General features: G+C 41.3%; 1 protein-coding gene across 1 annotated transcript in view; it reads right to left on the bottom strand.

Annotated features, from left to right (window-relative positions):
• Window positions 1–22,235, bottom strand: part of LOC124594764 (regulating synaptic membrane exocytosis protein 2) — a 1,241,912-nt gene that overhangs the window by 645,618 nt on the left and 574,059 nt on the right. Inside the window, exons 10-11 of the mRNA XM_047133151.1 lie at window positions 20,795–20,884; window positions 7,946–8,124 (exon numbers count right to left, since the gene is read on the bottom strand). Coding sequence (XP_046989107.1) covers window positions 7,946–8,124; window positions 20,795–20,884 — 269 coding nt within the window. The remainder of the gene's footprint in view (window positions 1–7,945; window positions 8,125–20,794; window positions 20,885–22,235) is intronic.

Here is a 22,235-nt window from a genome sequence, read left to right as displayed (position 1 = left end):
CGGCGGAAATACACTCTTGGTGGAGTGGGGTGGATTTCATGAAGGATGGATCTCATTTCAGGGCAGGATTTGAGGAAGTCGTATCCCTGCTGGAGAGCCACATTCAGAGTCTGATCCAGTCCCAGAAACTATCCTGTCACAAGTGGGGCACTTTTAGGGATCTTCTGTGAGAGGTTCTGGGTTTGAGGAGATGAGGAAGTGGCTCTGGTTATTTGCTTCTGTACCAGGTCGGGAGGGTAGTTGCGGGATGCGAAAGCTGTATTCAGGTTGATGGTGTAATGGTTCAGGGATTCCGGACTGGAGCAGATTCGTTTGCCACGAAGACCTAGGCTGTAGGGAAGGGACCGTTTGATGTGGAATGGGTGGCAGCTGTCATAATGGAGGTACTGTTGCTTGTTGGTGGGTTTGATGTGGACGGATGTGTGAAGCTGGCCATTGGACAGGTGGACGTCAACGCCAAGGAAAGTGTCCTGGGATTTGGAGTAGGACCAGGTGAATCTGATGGAACCAAAGGAGTTGAGGTTGGAGAGGAAATTCTGGAGTTCTTCTTCACTGTGAGTCCAGATCATGAAAATGTCATCAATAAATCTGTACCAAACTTTGGGTTGGCAGGCCTGGGTAACCAAGAAGGCTTCCTCTGAGCGACCCATGAATAGGTTGGCGTATGAGGGGGCCATCCTGGTACCCATGGTTGCTCCCTTTAATTGTTGGTATGTCTGGCCTTCAAAAGTGAAGAAGTTGTGGGTCAGGACGAAGCTGGCTAAGGTAATGGGGAAAGAGGTTTTAGGTAGGGTGGCAGGTGATCGGCGTGAAAGGAAGTGCTCCATAGCAGCGAGGCCCTGGATGTGCGGAATATTTGTGTATAAGGAAGTGGCGTCAATGGTTACAAGGATGGTTTCCGAGGGTAACAAATTGGGTAAGGATTCCAGGCGTTCGAGAAAGTGGTTGGTGTCTTTGATGAAGGATGGGAGACTGCATGTAATGGGTTGTAGGTGTTGATCTACGTAGGCAGAGATACGTTCTGTGGGGGCTTGGTAACCAGCTACAATTGGACGGCTGGGATGATTGGGTTTGTGAATTTTAGGAAGAAGGTAGAAGGTAGGGGTGCGGGGTGTTGGTGGGGTCAGGAGGTTGATGGAGTCAGGTGAAAGGTTTTGTAGGGGGCCTAAGGTTCTGAGGATTCCTTGAAGCTCCGCCTAGACATCAGGAATGGGATAACCTTGGCAAACTTTGTAAGTAGTATTGTCTGAAAGCTGGCGCAGTCCCTCAGCCACATACTCCCGACGATCAAGTACCACGGTCGTGGAACCCTTGTCCGCCGGAAGAATGACGATGGATCGGTCAGCCTTCAGATCACGGATGGCCTGGGCTTCAGCAGTGGTGATGTTGGGAGTAGGATTAAGGTTTTTTAAGAAGGATTGAGAGGCAAGGCTGGAAGTCAGAAATTCCTGGAAAGTTTGGAGAGGGTGATTTTGAGGAAGAGGAGGTGGGTCCCACTGTGATAGAGGACGGAACTGTTCCAGGCAGGGTTCAATTTGGATAGCGTCTTGGGGAGTTGGATCATTAGGAGTAGGATTAGGATCATTTTTCTTCATGGCAAAGTGATGTCTCCAGCAGAGAGTATGGGTGTGGGACAGTAAAACTTTGACAAGGGCTGTTTGGTTGAATCTGGGAGTGGGGCTGAAGGTGAGGCCTTTGGATAGGACAGAGGTTTCGGATTGGGAGAGAGGTTTGGAGGAAAGGTTAACTACTGAATTAGGGTGTTGTGGTTCCAGATTGTGTTGATTGGAATTTTGAGGTTTTGGGGGGAGTGGAGCTGGAAGTGGGAGATTGAGTAGATGGGAGAGACTGGGTCTGTGTGCAATGAGAGGAGGTTGAGGTTTGCTGGATAGGTTGTGAAGGGTGAGTGAGTTGCCTTTACGGAGGTGAGAAACCAGGAGATTGGATAGTTTTTTGAGGTGGAGGGTGGCATGCTGTTCTAATTTGCAGTTGGCCTGTAGGAGGATGCTCTGAACAGCTGGTGTGGATGTGGGAGAGGAAAGACTGAGGACTTTTATTAAGGATAGGAGTTGATGGGTGTGTTCATTGGCTGAGTTGATGTGTAGGTGAAGGATTAGGTGGGTGAGGGCAATGGATTGTTCAGTTTGGAACTGGTATAGGGACTGATGGAAAGAAGGGTTACAGCCAGAGATGGGAACTTTAAGTGTAAGGCCTTTGGGGGTAATGCCAAATGTCAGACAAGCCTGAGAAAATAAAATATGGGAGTGTAATCTGACTAGGGCGAAGGCATGTTTGCAGAGGGAATGTAAATAAAACTTAATGGGGTCATTGTGGGGATGGTGTGAGGGTGACATGGCATTAGAAGGTGGAATGTGTAACATGAGGCTGAAATGAAAATGAAAATAAAAATATAAATATATGGGGAGAGATAAAGGTGAACTGGAAAGCAACTGGAGATCTGGTGTGAAAAAAGGCGAAAAAGTGTTGGTTATAGCTGGGCTTGTTGATCCTGTGGTGAACTTGGGTTGGTAGACAACGATGTGCACAAAGGTTAGGTGGTTGTGTTGCCGCCAAAACACGTAAAAGAGTGCAGCAATTCGGGAAAATTTCGAAAAAACTGGGTGCAAATGTATTAAAAGGAGTGGTTTTGTGGTGGCAGATTGTGAAAATGAGGCTACCAATTGTCTGACGAATATATAATGACGTTAAAACCTGTGGGAAGCGGCTAAAAAAGATCAGTGATGTGGGGAAAACGGAAATGGAAAAAAAGGCAAAAGTTATTAGAACTAGCCGCAATGGCTGTTTAATAGCTGAAAGGAACTGTTTGTGAACTGGAAACGGTGGATTTTATAGCAGCGGTAGTGTTGAAAGCGGAAAAAAATTCTTTGGTTATGGTTTGGAAGTGGGTTACGTATTATTGAGTATATATAGGCGGGATAAAATTGTATGGTAGATTCGGTAATGAGGAGAAGGTGAATACAAAGTAAAACTACTTGCAAAAACAGAAAGAGAAAATAAGATGACAGGAAAGATTTTGAAATGCAACAGTGACAATAACAAACGTAGTTGTTGGGTTCAAATTAATGATATAAATATAATAGAGGGAAACATTCCACGTGGGAAAAATATATCTAAAAACAAAGATGATGTGACTTACCGAACGAAAGTGCTGGCAGGTCGATAGACACACAAACAAACACAAACATACACACAAAATTCAAGCTTTCGCAACCAACGGTTGCTCGTCAGGAAAGAGGGAAGGAGAGGGAAAGACGAAAGGATGTGGGTTTTAAGGGAGAGGGTAAGGAGTCATCCCAATCCCGGGAGTGGAAAGACTTACCTTAGGGGGAAAAAAGGACAGGTATACACTCGCGCACACACACATATCCATTCGCACATACACAGACACAAGCAGACATTTGTAAAGGCAAAGAGTTTCGGCAGAGATGTCAGTCGAGGCAGAAGTACAGAGGAAAAGATGTTGTTGAAAGACAGGTGAGGTATGAGCGGCGGCAAATTGAAATTAGAAATTAGCGGAGATTGAGGCCTGGTGGATAACGATGAAGAGAGGATACACTGAAGGGCAAGTTCCCGTCTCCGGAGTTCTGATAGGTTGGTGTTAGTGGGAAGTATCCAGATAACCCAGAGAAGTATCCAGATAACCCAGACGGTGTAACACTGTGCCAAGATGTGCTGGCCGTGCACCAAGGCATGTTTAGCCACAGGGTGATCCTCATTACCAACAAACACTGTCTGCCTGTGTCCATTCATGCGAATGGACAGTTTGTTGCTGGTCATTCCCACATAGAAAGCTTCACAGTGTCGGCAGGTCAGTTGGTAAATCACGTGGGTGTTTTCACATGTGGCTCTGCCTTTGATCGTGTACACCTTCCGGGTTACAGGACTGTAGTAGGTGGTGGTGGGAGGGTGCATGGGACAGGTTTTACACTGGGGGCGGTTACAAGGGTAGGAGCCACAGGGTAGGGAAGGTGGTTTGGGGATTTCATAGGGATGAACTAAGAGGTTACGAAGGTTAGGTGGATGGTGGAAAGACACTCTTGGTGGAGTGAGGAGGATTTCATGAAGGATGGATCTCATTTCAGGGCAGGATTTGAGGAAGTCGTATCCCTGCTGGAGAGCCACATTCAGAGTCTGATCCAGTCCCGGAAAGTATCCTGTCACAAGTGGGGCACTTTTGGGGTTCTTCTGTGGGAGGTACTGGGTTTGAGGAGATGAGGAAGTGGCTCTGGTTATTTGCTTCTGTACCAGGTCGGGAGGGTAGTTGCGGGATGCGAAAGCTGTTTTCAGGTTGTTGGTGTAATGGTTCAACGATTGGGTGACAGCTGTCATAATGGAGGTACTGTTGCTTGTTGGTGGGTTTGATGTGGAAGGACATGTGAAGCTGGCCATTGGACAGGTGGAGGTCAACGTCAAGGAAAGTGCCATGGGATTTGGAGTAGGACCAGGTGAATCTGATTGAACCAAAGGAGTTGAGGTTTATCCTCTCTTCAGGTTATCCGCCAGGCCTCTATCTCCACTAATTTCTAATTTCAATTTGCTGCCGCTCATACCTCACCTGTCTTTCAACAACATCTTTGCCTCTGTACTTCTGCCTCGACTGACATCTCTGCCCAAACTCTTTGCCTTTACAAATGTCTGCTTGTGTCTGTGTATGTGCGGATGGATATGTGTGTGTGTGCGAGTGTTTACCTGTCCTTTTATCCCCCTAAGGTAAGTCTTTCCGCTCTCGGGATTGGAATGACTCCTTACCATCTCCCTTAAAACCCACATCCTTTTGGTCTTTCCCTGTCCTTCCCTGTTTCCTGATGAAGCAACTGTTGGTTGCGAAAGCTTGAATTTTGTGTGTATGTTTGTGTTTGTTTGTGTGTCTATCGACCTGCCAGCACTTTCGTTCGGTAAGTCACATCATCTTTGTTTTTAGATATATTTTTCCCACGTGGAATGTTTCCCTCTATTTTATATATATAGGAATAATAGGAATATAATGGCCTTTGAATATGTCTGCTTGTGTCTGTATATGTGTGGATGGATATGTGTGTGCGTGCGAGTGTGTACCCGTCCTTTTTTCCCCCTAAGGTAAGTATTTCCGCTCCCGGGATTGGAATGTCTCCTTACCCTCTCCCTTAAAACCCACATCCTTTCGTCTTTCCCTCTCCTTCCCTCATTCCTGACGAAGCAACCGTTGGTTGCGAAAGCTAGAATTTTGGGTGTATGTTTGTGTTTGTTTGTGTGTCTATCGACGTGCCAGCGCTTTCGTTTGGTAAGTCACATCATCTTTGTATATATATATATATATATATATAAAACAACACAGATGATGTGACTTACCAAACGAAGGTGCTGGCAGGTCGATAGACACACAATCAAACACAAACATACACATGAAATTCAAGCTTTCGGAACAAACTGTTGCCTCATCAGGAAAAAGGGAAGGAGAGGGAAAGACGATAGGATGTGGGTTTTAAGGGAGAGGGTAAGGAGTCATTCCAATCCCGGGAGTGGAAAGACTTACCTTAAGGAGAAAAAAGGGGTATACACTCGCACACACACACACACACACACACACACACACATCCATCTGCACATACACAGACACAACACGTGGAATGTTTCCCTCTATTATATATATATTTATGTTTGTGTGTCTATCGACCTGCCAGTGCTTTCGTTTGGTAAGTAACATCATCTTTGTTTTTAGATATATTTTTCCCACATGGAATGTTTCCCTTACCAAACGAAATTCAATCTTTTGCAACCCACGGTTGCTTCATCAGGAAAGAGGGAGGGAGAGGGAAAGACGAAAGGATGTGGGTTTTAATGGAGAGGGTAAGGAGTCATTCCAGAATGACTCCTTACGCTCTCCCTTAAAACCTCCATCATTTTGTTTTTCCCTCTCCTTCCCTCTTTCCTGATGAAGCAACTGTTGGTTGTGAAAGCTTGAATTTTGTGTGTGTGTTTGTGTTTGTTTGTATGTCTATCAACATACCAATGCTTTCATTTGCTAAATTACATAATAGAAATCACTGGATAAAAACATTAAACAAAACATAAATTATGAAATGCTACGACATATATTCGTATTTTATTGATGTGTCGTGCATAGATACATGCTGCTCAACAAAAGTTTAGAATACTATTGTGAACTGAAGTCTATGATACTAAAGGTATCACTGACCTGGGAGCTTCATGCATTATCCAATCAGGGTCCATATACTGGATGGTGTTTACTACTGGCATGCTTTGTGGCTGTTTCCCAGTCTTGTAAATATACTGCTGCTGCTGCAGCACAACGCTAGCAGTCCAGTATCAACAAAAGCTTCATTCAGTTTGTGTTCAGCACTTTCCGCAGGTCATACACAGCAAGATGTTGCTGACCAGTTAAATGTCACTCGAAGTGGTGTAGAGAAAGTACAGAGGGATAGGAAATGTGAATGATAAACCTCGTAGTGGTCGTCCTTGTAAGACAACACCAACAAATGATCATTTATGGCCATTGCACAGTTTACAAATCCACCTAATGATCTTCTGGACCTCCTGAAGCTGCCACTGAGGAGTTGGGCCTCATACTCCATAATAAACTTGATGGTCTCATCCTAAGCATGCCTCCCAGAGTGGATGAACTCATTTGTGTACTGGACTGACAGACTCACTACTAAATACTGATAGTCATTGTCATGAGACGAAGATTTTTACTGAGTTTGTTTTCATGATGTACAGTTAAGAGAGAGCCAGCTTGGTTTTGCAATGATTTTTTGCAACTAACAAAATGATTCTTGTTTTCAGAAGAAATTATGTTTATTTTGTGAATAAAGTATAGTACAAATCTCAGTGGGTGTAGTATAAGAAATCACTGTAGTAAACTTTTAAGATATTCCAAACTTTTGTTGAGGTATGCATTAACAACATAGCGTCAAAAAAGTGTACAGATCTTACTAGCTTTTTATGCTACAATTTTTCTTCTATATACAACCATACAGAAGTGTTTACAAAGTTGGAATGAGACTCGTGTTTTTAAGTGTGTGAGGGTGTGTACTTAAGAGTAGAAACAGAACCCTGCTTCCACAGTTAGTTACACCTCTCTGCTGTAAGGTTTGTTTATGCAGCACTCATCAGTCAGCAATAAATGAGTGGTTTCCATTCCTCATTTTTCTGCAGGAGTATTTATTAGCAATGGTACTGCATATGAAGCATTCACATCTCCTCCTTCAAAAGTAACTGTGAAGTCTTATCACTAAGGGTTAAAATGATAGTTTTCTTGAATCCTAAGCACTCTTGAATTTCTTAACCTCTTGTGTATCCACCCACTGTCGACCAAGCTCATTCAGCAAAAAATTCATAAGTTTCTCAGTAAAAGCAATTTTTGGCATTGCACCACCTCAATTGTTGCCTCCAAACTATTTCCTCTTCCAAGAATAGAAAGGATTTGGGTTCTGACTTGACTAATGAGATTTCAAGACTGTGACCAACAAATTTGAGACAAATACCAAGTAATTTCTCTGAAACCATAAAGAAACACTTAGCAATGTATCAAGCTCAGCTGATGAATTACACTCTCAGTAAAGCATTGGTGGAGCTCACATGCTTTTGACCTTGAATTTGTTAATGCCTTACTACATGAATATACAGACTACACTTTGTAAGCCTACACCACAACCTGTATATGAACATAAATGCAGTCAAACAAACTTGAAATCAGCTCTTGAAAAAATTGTCAAATATAGAAAATCATTTCCACAGGAAGCTGTAAAAAGGGCAGGAAACAATATGATGTAGAGATACAGCTGGGTAAGAAGATCATCAGAAAAGGAACACTATGACATGAAAAGCTAAATTACAGTGACATAAAAATGTACTTCCATAACAGCTGCAGAGGTACAAGTAAATCTAGGATTTTTATTAGATAAACTTAAAACAGCAACAGTACCTTGAAGAGCTGCCTATACTGCTAATAGAGGCTCCATCTGCTATCCTCCGATCACGCCCCATATCATCTAAATCACACTCAGATGTGTCCGAATCAGACAATCGTGATGTTGTACTAGGGGGGGACAAGTGATCTGTTGGTGTTAGTGCCAGCTCCACATCTCCTGGTTCCCGCCTATTCTGTAAAATGAGAAAAGTCATTTCTAAATGATTAAGATTGACAATATTTTTCTTTTTTTTTTAGAAATTTTAGAACCCGAATCCCATGACTCCAGCTTTCCACATCTTAGCCAAACACACGTCTAACGGTCATCTGGTGGGAAAAGTTAAATAAAAAGTCCCAAAGTAAACTATTATAGTAATATAAGATAACCTGAACTTGATTTTACTATAGAAAAATAAAACAACATACAAAAAATTAATGAATGTTCATTAAAGGATGCGTACTTTAGAAATACATAGTATTTGGAAAAAGACTATAAGATTTGCAAATACCTCCAATCTATAAAATATATGACCATTTAAATGAAACCAAGCACAGAGCACATGGCTTCTGACATGGAAGTCTCAAAAGACATTAAAGGTATTATTATTATCATAGGGTCTCCAAAGAACCCGTGCACTCACAAAGATTATTCTCAGGCAAGAAAAGAGAAAAGGCAGAAGTGAAGTACATTATGAACAATGTGGTTTACTGAGCTATACTAATGCCCCAGTATGTTGGCTATTTCTGTCATTACAGCATCTTAGCAATTTTTCTAATGACTTTTCATTCTGCAATGTTTAATGGCCTTGGTAGTTTGCACACCTGGCCTCTTCAGAAAGTGTCTGCCACAACTAATGCTATTTTGAAAATTCCTACACAATTTATACATTGCTATACGAACAAGCATGTTCACCATATTGCGCTTACTCTACGATAAATTTCAGTTAGTTTTACACCTTCACTATTTAAAAAGGGCACAACAAATACCTGCTGCTCTGTTATGCAATGTCAACAATTGATATTTCACCATTCCATTCTGTTTGTTTCTTTGCAGTCTTCTTGTATTATGCTGGCATCCACCCGCATTTTCAGAGCGTGAGAACCAGGTACGTGAAACTTGTATACCAACTTCCAATACAGTAAACTTGGTTTGCTGTCAGGTCCTTCAGAATGCTACATCTTATTTTACTACTGGAAGATGTAAATCCTTCTTTTTGTTTTTATTTCATACAAAATAAAACTAGTATTGCACAGACTTAAACAAATTTCTTCCAGCTTACTATGTAATGTGTGAATTGTACTATTTAAATTGCATGGTAAGCATATTACTGGCATTCTGCTCGGTTTTTGTTCAAACTGGAAACACTGAGTAAAGTAAATAATAGTAACATTCATTTTTGTTTTGTATATAACAGAGCTAATGAGAAGATACTGAGTATAACTGAGGAGACAAGAAATTTGTGGCACAACTTGACTAAAAGAAGGGATTGATTGATAGGACACATTCAGAGATACCAAGGAATCACAAATTTAGAATCAGAGGGAAGTGCTGTGGGTAAAAGTTATAAAAGAACAAGAGATGAATACAGTAAGCAGATGCAGAACAGTGTAGGTTGCAGTAGTTATTTGGAGATGATGAGGCTTCTCAGGACAGAGTAGCATGGAGAGCTGCATCAAAGCAGTCTTCAGAATGAAGACCACAACAATAATAAAACCGAAGTTGGTTTCGTCATACGGTGTTTTGTGGATTCACATATATTTGCTTCTGCTTACAAATCTGTCTGTGTACTGCATCTGTCTGTGCATTATCTAATTCAATTGCATTATAAATAATGTGTTCATATTCTACTTGACTTCTGTTTGTACCCATTTTTCGTACTTTCTCGCATTTAATACATAGTTTCACGTTACCAATTTTTGACAGAATTGGTATTTTATTTTATTACATCTTATAGTGGAATGAAGGTCAAATTCTCTGTTGAATGGTATTGCTTCTTATTGTTGTGTGTGCTTTGTTGTATTAGTGACAAAACTTGCAGTTACCAGTGAAGTGTGGCTTCAAATTTTTATGAAATGATATGTCCCACTTCCAGGCTTCCATGATGACAAAAAATGTTTGTGACATTTAGTGGAAAGTAAGTGGTAGGATATTCCTCTGTGGGAGAACTTATTATGATATGTGCAGATCTATATCTACAAGATGGGACAGTTATACTCTGAAAACCACCATGAGGTACACAGCAGACGGTTTGTCCCATTGCACCAGTTATTAGGGTTTCTTCCCATTCCATTCATGTAGCGAGCATTGAAAGAATGATTGTCTGAATGCCCCTGTGCATATAGTAATTATGCTAATCTTATCTTCACAATCATTGTGTGAGCAATACATTTTTGTAGGATATTCCTAGAGTAATCATTTAAATCCGGGTCTTGAAACTTCGTTAATAGACTTTCTCAGAATAGTTTACATCTATCTTCAAGAGTCTTCCATTTCAGTTCATTCAGTATGTCTGTGACACTCTCCCATGAATGAAACAAGCCTGTGATCATTTGTGTTGCCTTTCTCTGTATACATTCAATATCCCTTGTTAGGCCTGTCTGGTACGGGTCCCACACACTTGAGCAATATTCTAGAACCAGTCACACAAGTAGACTGATTGTGTTTCTCCAGTATTCTACCAATAAACCTCAGTCTACCACCTGCTCTATCCACACTTGATCCTATGTGATAATTCCATTTCATATCCCTACAAATGTTACACCCAGGTATTTGTATGAGTTGGTCGATTCCAACAGTTACTCATCAATATTATAGTCATAATACCACATTTTTTAGTTTTGTGAAGTGCAAAATTTTACATTTCTGCATTTAAAGCAAGTTGGTAATCTCTGCACCACTTTGAAATCTTATCAAGATCTGACGGAATATTTATGCGGCTTCTTTCAGATAGTACTTCATTACAGAGTACTGCATCATCTGCAAAAAGCCTGATTTTACTATTAATATTGTCTGCAAGGTCATTAATACACAACATGAACAGTAAATGTCCCAACACACTTCCTCGGGGAGCACCTAAAGTTACTTCCACATCTAACAATGACTCTCCATCCCAGATAACAAGTTGTGTCCTCCTTGCCAAACCTTCTCAATTAAGTCATAAATTTCGCTTGATACCCCATATTATCGTTCTTTTGGCATAAGTATAAGTGTGGTACTCAGTCAAATGCTTTTCAAAATCAAGAAATACAGCACCTACCTGATTACCTTGAGATATATATATATATATATATATATATATATATATATATATATATATATATATATATATATATACACACACACACACACACACACACACACACACACTCCTGGAAATGGAAAAAAGAACACATTGACACCGGTGTGTCAGACCCACCATACTTGCTCCGGACACTGCGAGAGGGCTGTACAAGCAATGATCACACGCACGGCACAGCGGACACACCAGGAACCGCGGTGTTGGCCGTCGAATGGCGCTAGCTGCGCAGCATTTGTGCACCGCCGCCGTCAGTGTCAGCCAGTTTGCCGTGGCATACGGAGCTCCATCGCAGTCTTTAACACTGGTAGCATGCCGCGACAGCGTGGACGTGAACCGTATGTGCAGTTGACGGACTTTGAGCGAGGGTGTATAGTGGGCATGCGGGAGGCCGGGTGGACGTACCGCCGAATTGCTCAACACGTGGGGCGTGAGGTCTCCACAGTACATCGATGTTGTCACCAGTGGTCGGCGGAAGGTGCACGTGCCCGTCGACCTGGGACCGGACCGCAGCGACGCACGGATGCACGCCAAGACCGTAGGATCCTACGCAGTGCCGTAGGGGCCGCACCGCCACTTCCCAGCAAATTAGGGACACTGTTGCTCCTGGGGTATCGGCGAGGACCATTCGCAACCGTCTCCATGAAGCTGGGCTACGGTCCCGCACACCGTTAGGCCGTCATCCGCTCACGCCCCAACATCGTGCAGCCCGCCTCCAGTGGTGTCGCGACAGGTGTGAATGGAGGGACGAATGGAGACGTGTCGTCTTCAGCGATGAGAGTCGCTTCTGCCTTGGTGCCAATGATGGTCGTATGCGTGTTTGGCGCCGTGCAGGTGAGCGCCACAATCAGGACTGCATACGACCGAGGCACACAGGGCCAACACCCGGCATCATGGTGTGGGGAGCGATCTCCTACACTGGCCGTACACCACTGGTGATCGTCGAGGGGACACTGAATAGTGCACGGTACATCCAAACCGTCATTGAACCCATCGTTCTACCATTCCTAAACCGGCAAGGGAACTTGCTGTTCCAACAGGACAATGCACGTCCGCATGTATCCCGTGCCACCCAACGTGCTCTAGAAGGTGTAAGTCAACTACCCTGGCCAGCAAGATCTCCGGATCTATCCCCCATTGAGCATGTTTGGGACTGGATGAAGCGTCGTCTCACGCGGTCTGCACGTCCAGCACGAACGCTGGTCCAACTGAGGCGCCAGGTGGAAATGGCATGGCAAGCCGTTCCACAGGACTACATCCAGCATCTCTACGATCGTCTCCATGGGAGAATAGCAGCCTGCATTGCTGCGAAAGGTGGATATACACTGTACTAGTGCCGACATTGTGCATGCTCTGTTGCCTGTGTCTATGTGCCTGTGGTTCTGTCAGTGTGATCATGTGATGTATCTGACCCCAGGAATGTGTCAATAAAGTTTCCCGTTCCTGGGACAATGAATTCACGGTGTTCTTATTTCAATTTCCAGGAGTGTGTGTGTGTGTGTGTCTATATATATATATATATATATATATATATATATATATATATATATATATATATTAAAAATCCAATGTCTCTTTAAGTTTGAGCTCAGTATATGTTCTAAGATGTCTGCCTGCTTAGCTAAGTGGTAACATGCCTGCCTCCCAAATGGTGGGCCCAGGTTCAATTCCCACTTGTGGATTGGGTGTTGTGTTGTCCTCATCATCATTTCATCCTCATCACCAGCACACAAGTTGACCAGTTTGGCGTTGACTGAAATGAGACTTGCACTCGGCAGCCGAACTTCCCCAGATGGGGCCTCCCAACCAACAATGCCACATGATCATTTCATTTTTTTTATGTTCTAAGATTCTATAACAAATCGATGTCAAGGATACTAGACAGTAGTGTTGTGGGTAACTTCTACTATCCTTCTTGCAGATTGATGTGACCAGTGCATTTTCTAAGAAATAGGCATGGTTTTTTATTCAATGGATCTAAGATAGATTACAGTTAGGATAGGGGCTAACTCAGCCGCAAATTCTGTACAAAGTCTGATAGAGGTTCTGTCGAGCCCTGGAGCTTTGTTCAATTTTAGAGATTTTAGCTATTTCCCAAACCACTGGCTCTGATACTTATTTCAATCATCTTTTCAGTGGTCTGAGCATTAATTGGGGTAATTCTCCTGGGTTTTCCTTTGTAAAGGAACATTTAAAAATGGAGTTAAGCATTTCAGCTTTTGCTTTGCTACCCTCAATTTCAGTTCCTGTCTCATTCTTTAAGAACTGGACACTAACAGCTGGACACTGAACACTGGACACTAATAGCCTTAACATATGACCAGAATTTCTTTGGATTCTGTGAAAGATCACTTGACAATATTCTGCCCTGGTAGTCACTGAAGGTATCACACATTGCTCTTTTGACAGTAAAATCTGTTTCATTCAGCATCTCTCTATCTATAGCCCTATGCTCTGTCTTACACCTATTATGCAGTAATCTCTGTTTCTTTACAAGTTTCTTTACAGTGACCGTATACCATGGAGGTTCCCTCCAATTATGAACTGTTCTACAGGGTACATATCTATCCAGTGCATAGTCAATTATTCTTTTAAACTTGAGCCTGAGTTCCTCTATATGCCCCTGCTCTGTGCTGACGGTTTCAAGTTACTCACTGAGATATGACACTATTGACTTTTTTTTATCTAGTTTGCTGAACATGTAAACCTTTCTGCTTGTTTCAGTTGTCCTTCATACTTTGGTAATCATTGTTGCCACAGTCATGCCATGGTCACAAATACCAGTTTCGGTGTGGACATCCTCAAAGAGGTCAGGTCTATTTGTTGCCATTAGATCCAATATATTTCCATCATGAGTGGGGTTCCTAACTACCTGTTCTAGGTAGTTTTCAGAGAAAGCTTTTATAAAGTTTCACATGATGTCTTACATGCCCACCATACCAAACTGTAACTTAGCCAATAATTAGTCGATGATTAAAGTCTCCAACGATGATTACAGTATGATTGGGGAACTTACGTACAAGTGAAGTGATGTTTTCTCTAAAGCTTTTGGTTACATCAGGAGATAAGTCTGGTGGGCAATAGAGGGATCCAATTATCATTTTATGCCCATCACTGATACTGAGTCTTGCCCAAGCAATCTCACTTGCAGCTTCAATGTCTACCTTGGTGAATTTGATTTTCTTGTCTACTGTGACAAATACACCATTTCCATTTCCCATTTGCCTATCCTTTTGATATGCATTTAAATTTTTCCCAAAAATCTCACTGCGATCAACTTCAGGTTTCAATCACCTTTCTGTACTGCTTTTCATGGGGGCTCCAAACTCTGTCACTTTGTTGTGAATGTTTTGGCAGTTAACCATTAGGATTGTAATACTCTCGCCTGTGAGAGGCATTTCTTTCGATGTTACACTGATACTTCTGACTTTCCTACAGCTAGCATTATATGAATCGGACGAAGAGTTACCTCTTCTAAAAAAGAACCTTGTGTGCACTCCACACACAGTCAGCTACATGAATAGCAGTCTCTAATGTGTACCTGACCCATTTAGGGACACCCTACAGTACTCCGCCCTTTGGCTCAGGTTCAAGAAGTCAGAGCCTAGCTCATCACATAACTTTCAAAGACTCTCGCTCAGAGCTTCCACTTGACTCAGAAACAAAGGGCCACAAACAGTTCTGGGGACAATTCTGCAAATTATAAGCTTTGCTGAAACTCCATGCCCAAGGCTTGTCTTCTCAACCTTCTCTGCCGGTCTCTGGAATGACCCAAGAATGACTTTGGAGCCCAGATGACAGGCATCATCTGTTCCAATGTGCACCACAATCTAAAGTTGGTTGTATCCTGTTTGCTCAATGACTGCTGGATCAACCTCTTCAACATGTTGAATGAGGCCTGCAGGTGTACACACTGAATGCACCTAGAGTCCTTTCCTGTCCCTTGCTGCCACTTCCCTAAGTGGTCCCATCATTCACCGTACATTTGAACTGCCAATGATTAATACACCCCTACCCTTTTGTGTTTGCCTCCTCTTCACACATGACAAAAAACGTTTCCCCAAAACAGGTGAAGTGAGATCCACTGGCTCCGTTTCAGTTTCAGTGAAAGATAGCACCTCAAACTCGTTGGTTAGGGGGACAGTAAAATACCTGAGCCCTCCCTGGTCCCTGTCCACCCTGTACAGGACACGTAGATCTACCACTGACACACCATTCACAGTCAAGTGGATGAGTAATAACAGATCCCGTACTTTCTGCCATGGAGACAGGATTCATGGGAGAGGATAGCACACGAGGTACCTATGGTACAGGTACCACAGGCACACAACTCTCAGGAGCTCTTCCAACACACCTATTCGCAGCAGCTGTCAACCGTTTGACAGTAGTTACGGCAATTTCCAGATGCTTATGAACATCAATTAACTCATCCCGTGTTTGAGAACGTCGTTAATAGTGGGGATCCATTTTGACTTGTGCAATGTATCATAAGGGAGTGAAGAAATAACTTTAAATTAATCCCACTGATTATCTGTTAACTTGCTGAGCTAAAAGGTTGCTTGTTCCCTATAAGAATTGAAGCAAATACACAAAACAAGACTCCCGTTAATGCAGCACAAGAACCTGTGGTAAAAACTACTAGTTTCCTAAAATGTTTTGAGATTAATTACAGTTGTTAGCAAACTTGAAAACAGAGTTAATTTTCTATAAATGTCGAGAATATATAGGGCTACTCCTCTTTAATGGAAAACTAGATCTAATACAACATGTTAGTTAGAAAATCTGCTATAGTAATTAAACTACAAATGCCAATTTGCTACAAATTGCTCATAGATTATGCAAAGGACGATGGTAATTTCCAAAAATTCTCAAAGACCCATGTTTATTTCCAGGGATATTATTTACGTAAGGTGATAAGACAAAAGGAAGCTTGTGAAATATCTCACATGAAAATATTCTAGTTAGCATAGCAACATTATGTTGAGCGTAGATATTAACAAAAGTAAAGGGGAAATAATCCACAAAACTTGTATGGGGGTAAGTTAAGGCAATGAGAATAGGTTCCAAAAGGTATTTGACATATATAGTAGAACTTTACAAATGACTGGCTAAAACAACAGAAGATATAAAGTTGCAGCTATATTATGAGAGATGACTAAATAAGAAAGATAGTCTCCTGGCATAGTGAAATATTAAGCATAGGGACTGAAATAAATATAACGTAAAAGGTAATTTTAAAATATAATGGTTGAGGTGGAGAGCAAGGTTCTCACTGATTCTTAAAAAGAAAGTCTGCATATGTACAAATGGCTGCAGTCATGTATATAGAGAAGTGGTAAATGATATTGTGGATACTGTAACAAATATGAAACTGTGCGATCAAAGACAATCTGCTTGATAAATATAAAAAGAGTAATCTATAAACAAAACTATGATTAATAAAGACAGAAGTGAAAGATACTGAGATTGGACTGATTAATAGAGACAGAAGAGAAAGTTATTGAGACTAGGGTAAAAAGAGAAGGGTGATGGTCTCATCCTGAGAAGGTCCAAAGGGACATTAATTGTAAATAATGTTTAGTGTCAGCGGGGTGCTATGAAGTGTGGTATGACATTTTTAGGAAATGATATGTCCCACTTCCGGGCTACCATGATGACGCGAGATGTTCATGATGTTTAGCAATAAGTAAGTGTCAAAACAGTTCCTTCATCTCACATGAGTGGTATATCTTTACACTGAAATACTTTTTCTATATGTACAAAAAAAATCTGTTGTTGTTGTGGTCTTCAGTCCTGAGACTGGTTTGATGCAGCTCTCCATGCTAATCTATCCTGTGCAAGCTCCTTCATCTCCCAGTACCTACTGCAACCTACATCCTTCTGAATCTGCTTAGTGTATTCATCTCTTGGTCTCCCTCTATGATTTTTACCCTCCACACTGCCCTCCAATGCTAAATTTGTGATCCCTTGATGCCTCAGGACATGTCCTACCAACCAATCCCTTCTTCTAGTCAAGTTGGGCCACAAACTTCTCTTCTCGCCAATCCTATTCAATACCTCCTCGTTAGTTACATGATCTACCCACCTAATCTTCAACATTATTCTGTAGCACCTCATTTCGAAAGTTTCTATTCTCTTCTTGTCCAAACTATTTATCGTCCATGTTTCACTTCCATACATGGCTACACTCCATACAAATACTTTCAGAAACGACTTCCTGACACTTAAATCTATACTCGATGTTAACAAATTTCTCTTCTTCAGAAACGCTTTCCTTGCCATTGCCAGTCTACATTTTATATCCTCTCTACTTCGACCATCATCAGTTATTTTGCTCCCCAAATAGCAAAACTCCTTTACTACTTTATGTGTCTCATTTCCTAATCTAATTCCCTCAGCATCACCCAACTTAATTCGACTACATTCCATTATCCTCATTTTACTTTTGTTGATATTCATCTTATATCCTCCTTTCAAGACACTGTCCATTCCGTTCAACTGCTCTTCCAAGTCCTTTGCCGTCTCTGACAGAATTACAATGTCATCGGCGAACTTCAAAGTTGTTATTTCTTCTCCCTGGATTTTAATACCTACGCCAAATTTTTCTTTTGTTTCCTTTACTGCTTGCTCAATATACAGATTGAATAACATCGGGGAGAGGCTACAGCCCTGTCTCACTCCCTTCCCAACCACTGCTTCCCTTTCATGTCCCTCGACTCTTATAACTGCCATCTGCTTTCTGTACAAATTGTAAATAGTCTTTCACTCCCTGTATTTTACCCCTGCCACCTTTAGAGTTTGAAAGAGAGTATTTCAGTCAACATTGTCAAAAACTTTCTCTAAGTCTACAAATGCTAGAAACGTAGGTTTGCCTTTCCTTAATCTTTCTTCTAAGATAAGTCGTAAGGTCAGTATTGCCTCACGTGTTCCAACATTTCTACGGAATCCAAACTGATCTTCCCCGAGGTCAGCTTCTACCAGTTTTTCCATTTGTCTGTAAGTAATTCGCGTTAGTATTTTGCAGCTGTGGCTTATTAAACTGATAGTTCGGTAATTTTCGCATCTGTCAACACCTGCTTTCTTTGGGATTGGAATTATTATATTCTTCTTGAAGTCTGAGGGTATTTCGCCTGTCTCGTACATCTTGCTCACCAGATGGTAGAGTTTTGTCAGGACTGGCTCTCCCAAGGCCGTCAGTAGTTCTAATGGAATGTTGTCTACTCCCGGGGCCTTGTTTTGACTCAGGTCTTTCAGTGCCCTGTCAAACTCTTCACGCAGTATCGTATCTCCCATTTCATCTTCATCTACATCCTCTTCCATTTCCATAATATTGTCCTCAAGTTCATCGCCCTTGTATAGACCCTCTATATACTCCTTCCACCTTTCTGCTTTCCCCTCTTTGCTTAGAACTGGGTTTCCATCTGACCTCTTGATATTCATACAAGTGGCTCTCTTTCTCCAAAGGGCTCTTTAATTTTCCTGTAGGCTGTATCTATCTTACCTCTAGTGAGATAAGCCTCTACATCCTTACATTTGCCCTCTAGCCATGCCTGCTTAGCCATTTTGCATATTTTTGTAAATTATGGGTATAGGGTGGTTAGCTTTTTGTAAATATTATTGTATCTAAATGGTGTGTGTGTTTAAACAAAAATAAAACTTTATTGTTAGGGTTTAATAAACAAAACTCAACGCAAAATCAAACTTGAGTTGAATCTGTCTTTCTTTTATGTCCTACACAGATCTTAGTACGAGGTGCATTCAAGTTCTAAGGCCTCCGATTTTTTTTCTAATTAACTACTCACCCGAAATCGATGAAACTGGCATTACTTCTCGACGTAATCGCCCTGCAGACGTACACATTTTTCACAATGCTGACGCCATGATTCCATGGCAGCGGCGAAGGCTTCTTTAGGGGTCTGTTTTGACCACTGGAAAATCACTGAGGCAATAGCAGCACGGCTGCTGAATGTGCGGCCACGGAGAGTGTCTTTCTTTGTTGGAAAAAGCCAAAAGTCACTAGGAGCCAGGTCAGGTGAGTAGGGAGCATGAGGAATCACTTCAAAGTTGTTATCACGAAGAAACTGTTGCGTAACGCTAGCTCGATGTGTGAGTGCGTTGTCTTGGTGAAACAGCACACGCGCAGCCCTTCCCGGACGTTTTTGTTGCAGTGCAGGAAGGAATTTGTTCTTCAAAACATTTTCGTAGGATGCACCTGTTACCGTAGTGCCCTTTGGAACGCAATGGGTAAGGATTACGCCCTCGCTGTCCCAGAACATGGACACCATCATTTTTTCAGCATTGGCGGTTACCCGAAATTTTTTTGGTCGCGGTGAATCTGTGTGCTTCCATTGAGCTGACTGGCGCTTTGTTTCTGGATTGAAAAATGGCATCCACGTCTCATCCATTGTCACAACTGACGAAAAGAAAGTCCCATTCATGCTGTCGTTGCGCGTCAACATTGCTTGGCAACATGCCACACGGGCAGCCATGTGGTCGTCCGTCAGCATTCGTGGCACCCACCTGGATGACACTTTTCGCATTTTCAGGTCGTCATGCAGGATTGTGTGCACAGAACCCACAGAAATGCCAACTCTGGAGGCAATCTGTTCAACAGTCATTTGGCAATCCCTCAAAACAATTCTCTCCACTTTCTCAATCATGTCGTCAGACTGGCTTGTGCGAGCCCGAGGTTGTTTCGGTTTGTTGTCACACAATGTTCTGCCTTCATTAAACTGCTGCACCCACAAACGCACTTTCGACACATCCATAACTCCATCACCACATGTCGCCTTCAACTGTCGATGAATTTCAAATGGTTTCACACCACGAAAATTCAGAAAACGAATGATTGCACGCTGTTCAAGTAAGGAAAACGTCGCCATTTTAAGTATTTAAAACAGTTCTCATTCTCGCCGCTGGCGGTAAAATTCCATCTGCCTTATGGTGCTGCCATCTCTGGGACGTATTGACAATGAACGCGGCCTCATTTTAAAACAATGCACATGTTCCTATCTCTTTCCAGTCCGGAGAAAAAAAATCGGAGGCCTTAGAACTTGAATCCACCTCGTAGTAGTAGTTCTGTTGAAAAGGTTTTTCACTTCGTTGTCAGATGCAAAACATAAGTGCAATTTACAAATAAATAAAATGTAACAAATGTGTTAAAAATAAATACTGACATGCATTTCATTTCATCATTTAAAAAGCAACCCGCCCCCCCCCCCCCCCTCAAGTCCATTTGGGGAAAAAAAATTATCACCTAGTATATTCTTTGTGTATGTGTCACTAACACAATTTTAGGGCTACATTTAAACAATGTGTATTTCCTTATTAATTAATAGAAATTTAAAAAAAGTGAATTCTAGTAGCCACTATAGCATGTTGCTATTCTGCAGTACAAAATGTTTCTCCTCGTTTTTGATTGAGATTTCTCAAAACCACAATTATTACTTTTCAAAATTCTTGAAAATCATTTAAAATTTTCATCACATTTTTCAGTGTTATAATATGAACCACTCTTGGATGAAGTGTAATTTTCAGTGTTAACTGATGATAGCTAAAACATACTCACCCCATGGGAGGGAAGAATTTCTTCATGTGCACTCAGATAATACCATTCAGGTTCTTCATCTAAGGGTGCTACACTGAGCTCTATAACCACCTGCAACCAATAGAAAATGCTGTAAATGATGAGTCATATATAGCAAATATACTTAATAGAGATTTATTATATATAGTACAAAGTATAGGGCAAGCAGTTCAAGAGAAAAATCATGGCAGTATGTTGAAAAAGCAACTCTCATAAAATTCGATCATATGAATGTATTACCAATTTCGCCTTCTGAAATTAAGAAAATTATATATTCTCTCTAAAATAAAAGCTCACCTGGATTGGATGGTGTCTCCAATTGAGTGCTAAAGATTTGTTAGCATATAATAAGCATATAATATGTAATGGATCATTAACTCAAGGCATTTTTCCAGGGACTGAAATATGGTATTGTCGAATTCCTTTTTAAGAAAGGGTTATAGGAGAGATGTTAATAACTACTGACCTGTTTTACTATTGACATAATTTCCAAAATTTCTAAGGTGATATATTCTAGAATAGTACATCACCTGAGCAACAGTAATATTCTCAGTAAATCACAGTTTGGATTTCTGAAGACTTGCTCTACTGAATATGCCATTTACTAGTATGCCATTTATTTACATGTTCACTTAGCACCAGTTGGTATTTACTGTCATGTATCTAAGGCATCCAAGTGTGTGAATCACAAAATTCTCCTACATAAAGTGGGATTTTATGGGATTGATGGTATAGCCAAACAAAGGATAACGTCATATCTAACTGAAAGAATGCAGAAAGTTGTGCTTAATAATTCAACCAATGTAGTCTGACTAAGAAGAAATCATGTATGGTGTTCCCCAAGGCTCAATCTTAGGTCCACTATTGTTCCTTGTATACATAAACGATTTTCCGTCTAATACACAACAGATGATGATAGTATTGTAACCAATCAAAGCACACATACATAACACCGAAAACAATCAATTATTGACAAAACTATTTAATTGGGTAGATTAAAAATCTACTCACCAAGTGGTGACTGAACACACACATAAAAGACGGATGTAATTTGGCAATATTTCAGAGCCAGTGGATCCTTCTTCAGGCAGGACTGAAGGGGAAGGAAGAAGGGTGAAGGAAAAGGACATGGAAAGGATCTTTCACGCATCTATCAAATAAAACTCCATGTCATTCAAAGCATGTGCGTCAATTTTTACCTCTCTATCTACATTATTCTGTGGTTTATTAAGTTTTCAAATTTATACTGACTTTTTGATCACCTGGTACATAGCATTCACATATAATATTGGTCTTGAAGTTTAATAAGCTGGAAGAAAAGCTAAGCTTCCACATATAATGTTGATTTTTTTTTTTTGCGCGTGTTACACTTTAAGATACATCACACAAATGCGCCAGTAAAATTTTTAATAACGACGTAAAT

Source organism: Schistocerca americana, chromosome 2 (assembly GCF_021461395.2).
Source record: "Schistocerca americana isolate TAMUIC-IGC-003095 chromosome 2, iqSchAmer2.1, whole genome shotgun sequence".
In the NCBI taxonomy this organism is placed as follows: domain Eukaryota; kingdom Metazoa; phylum Arthropoda; class Insecta; order Orthoptera; family Acrididae; genus Schistocerca; species Schistocerca americana.
This window is presented reverse-complemented; position numbering and strand designations above follow the sequence as displayed.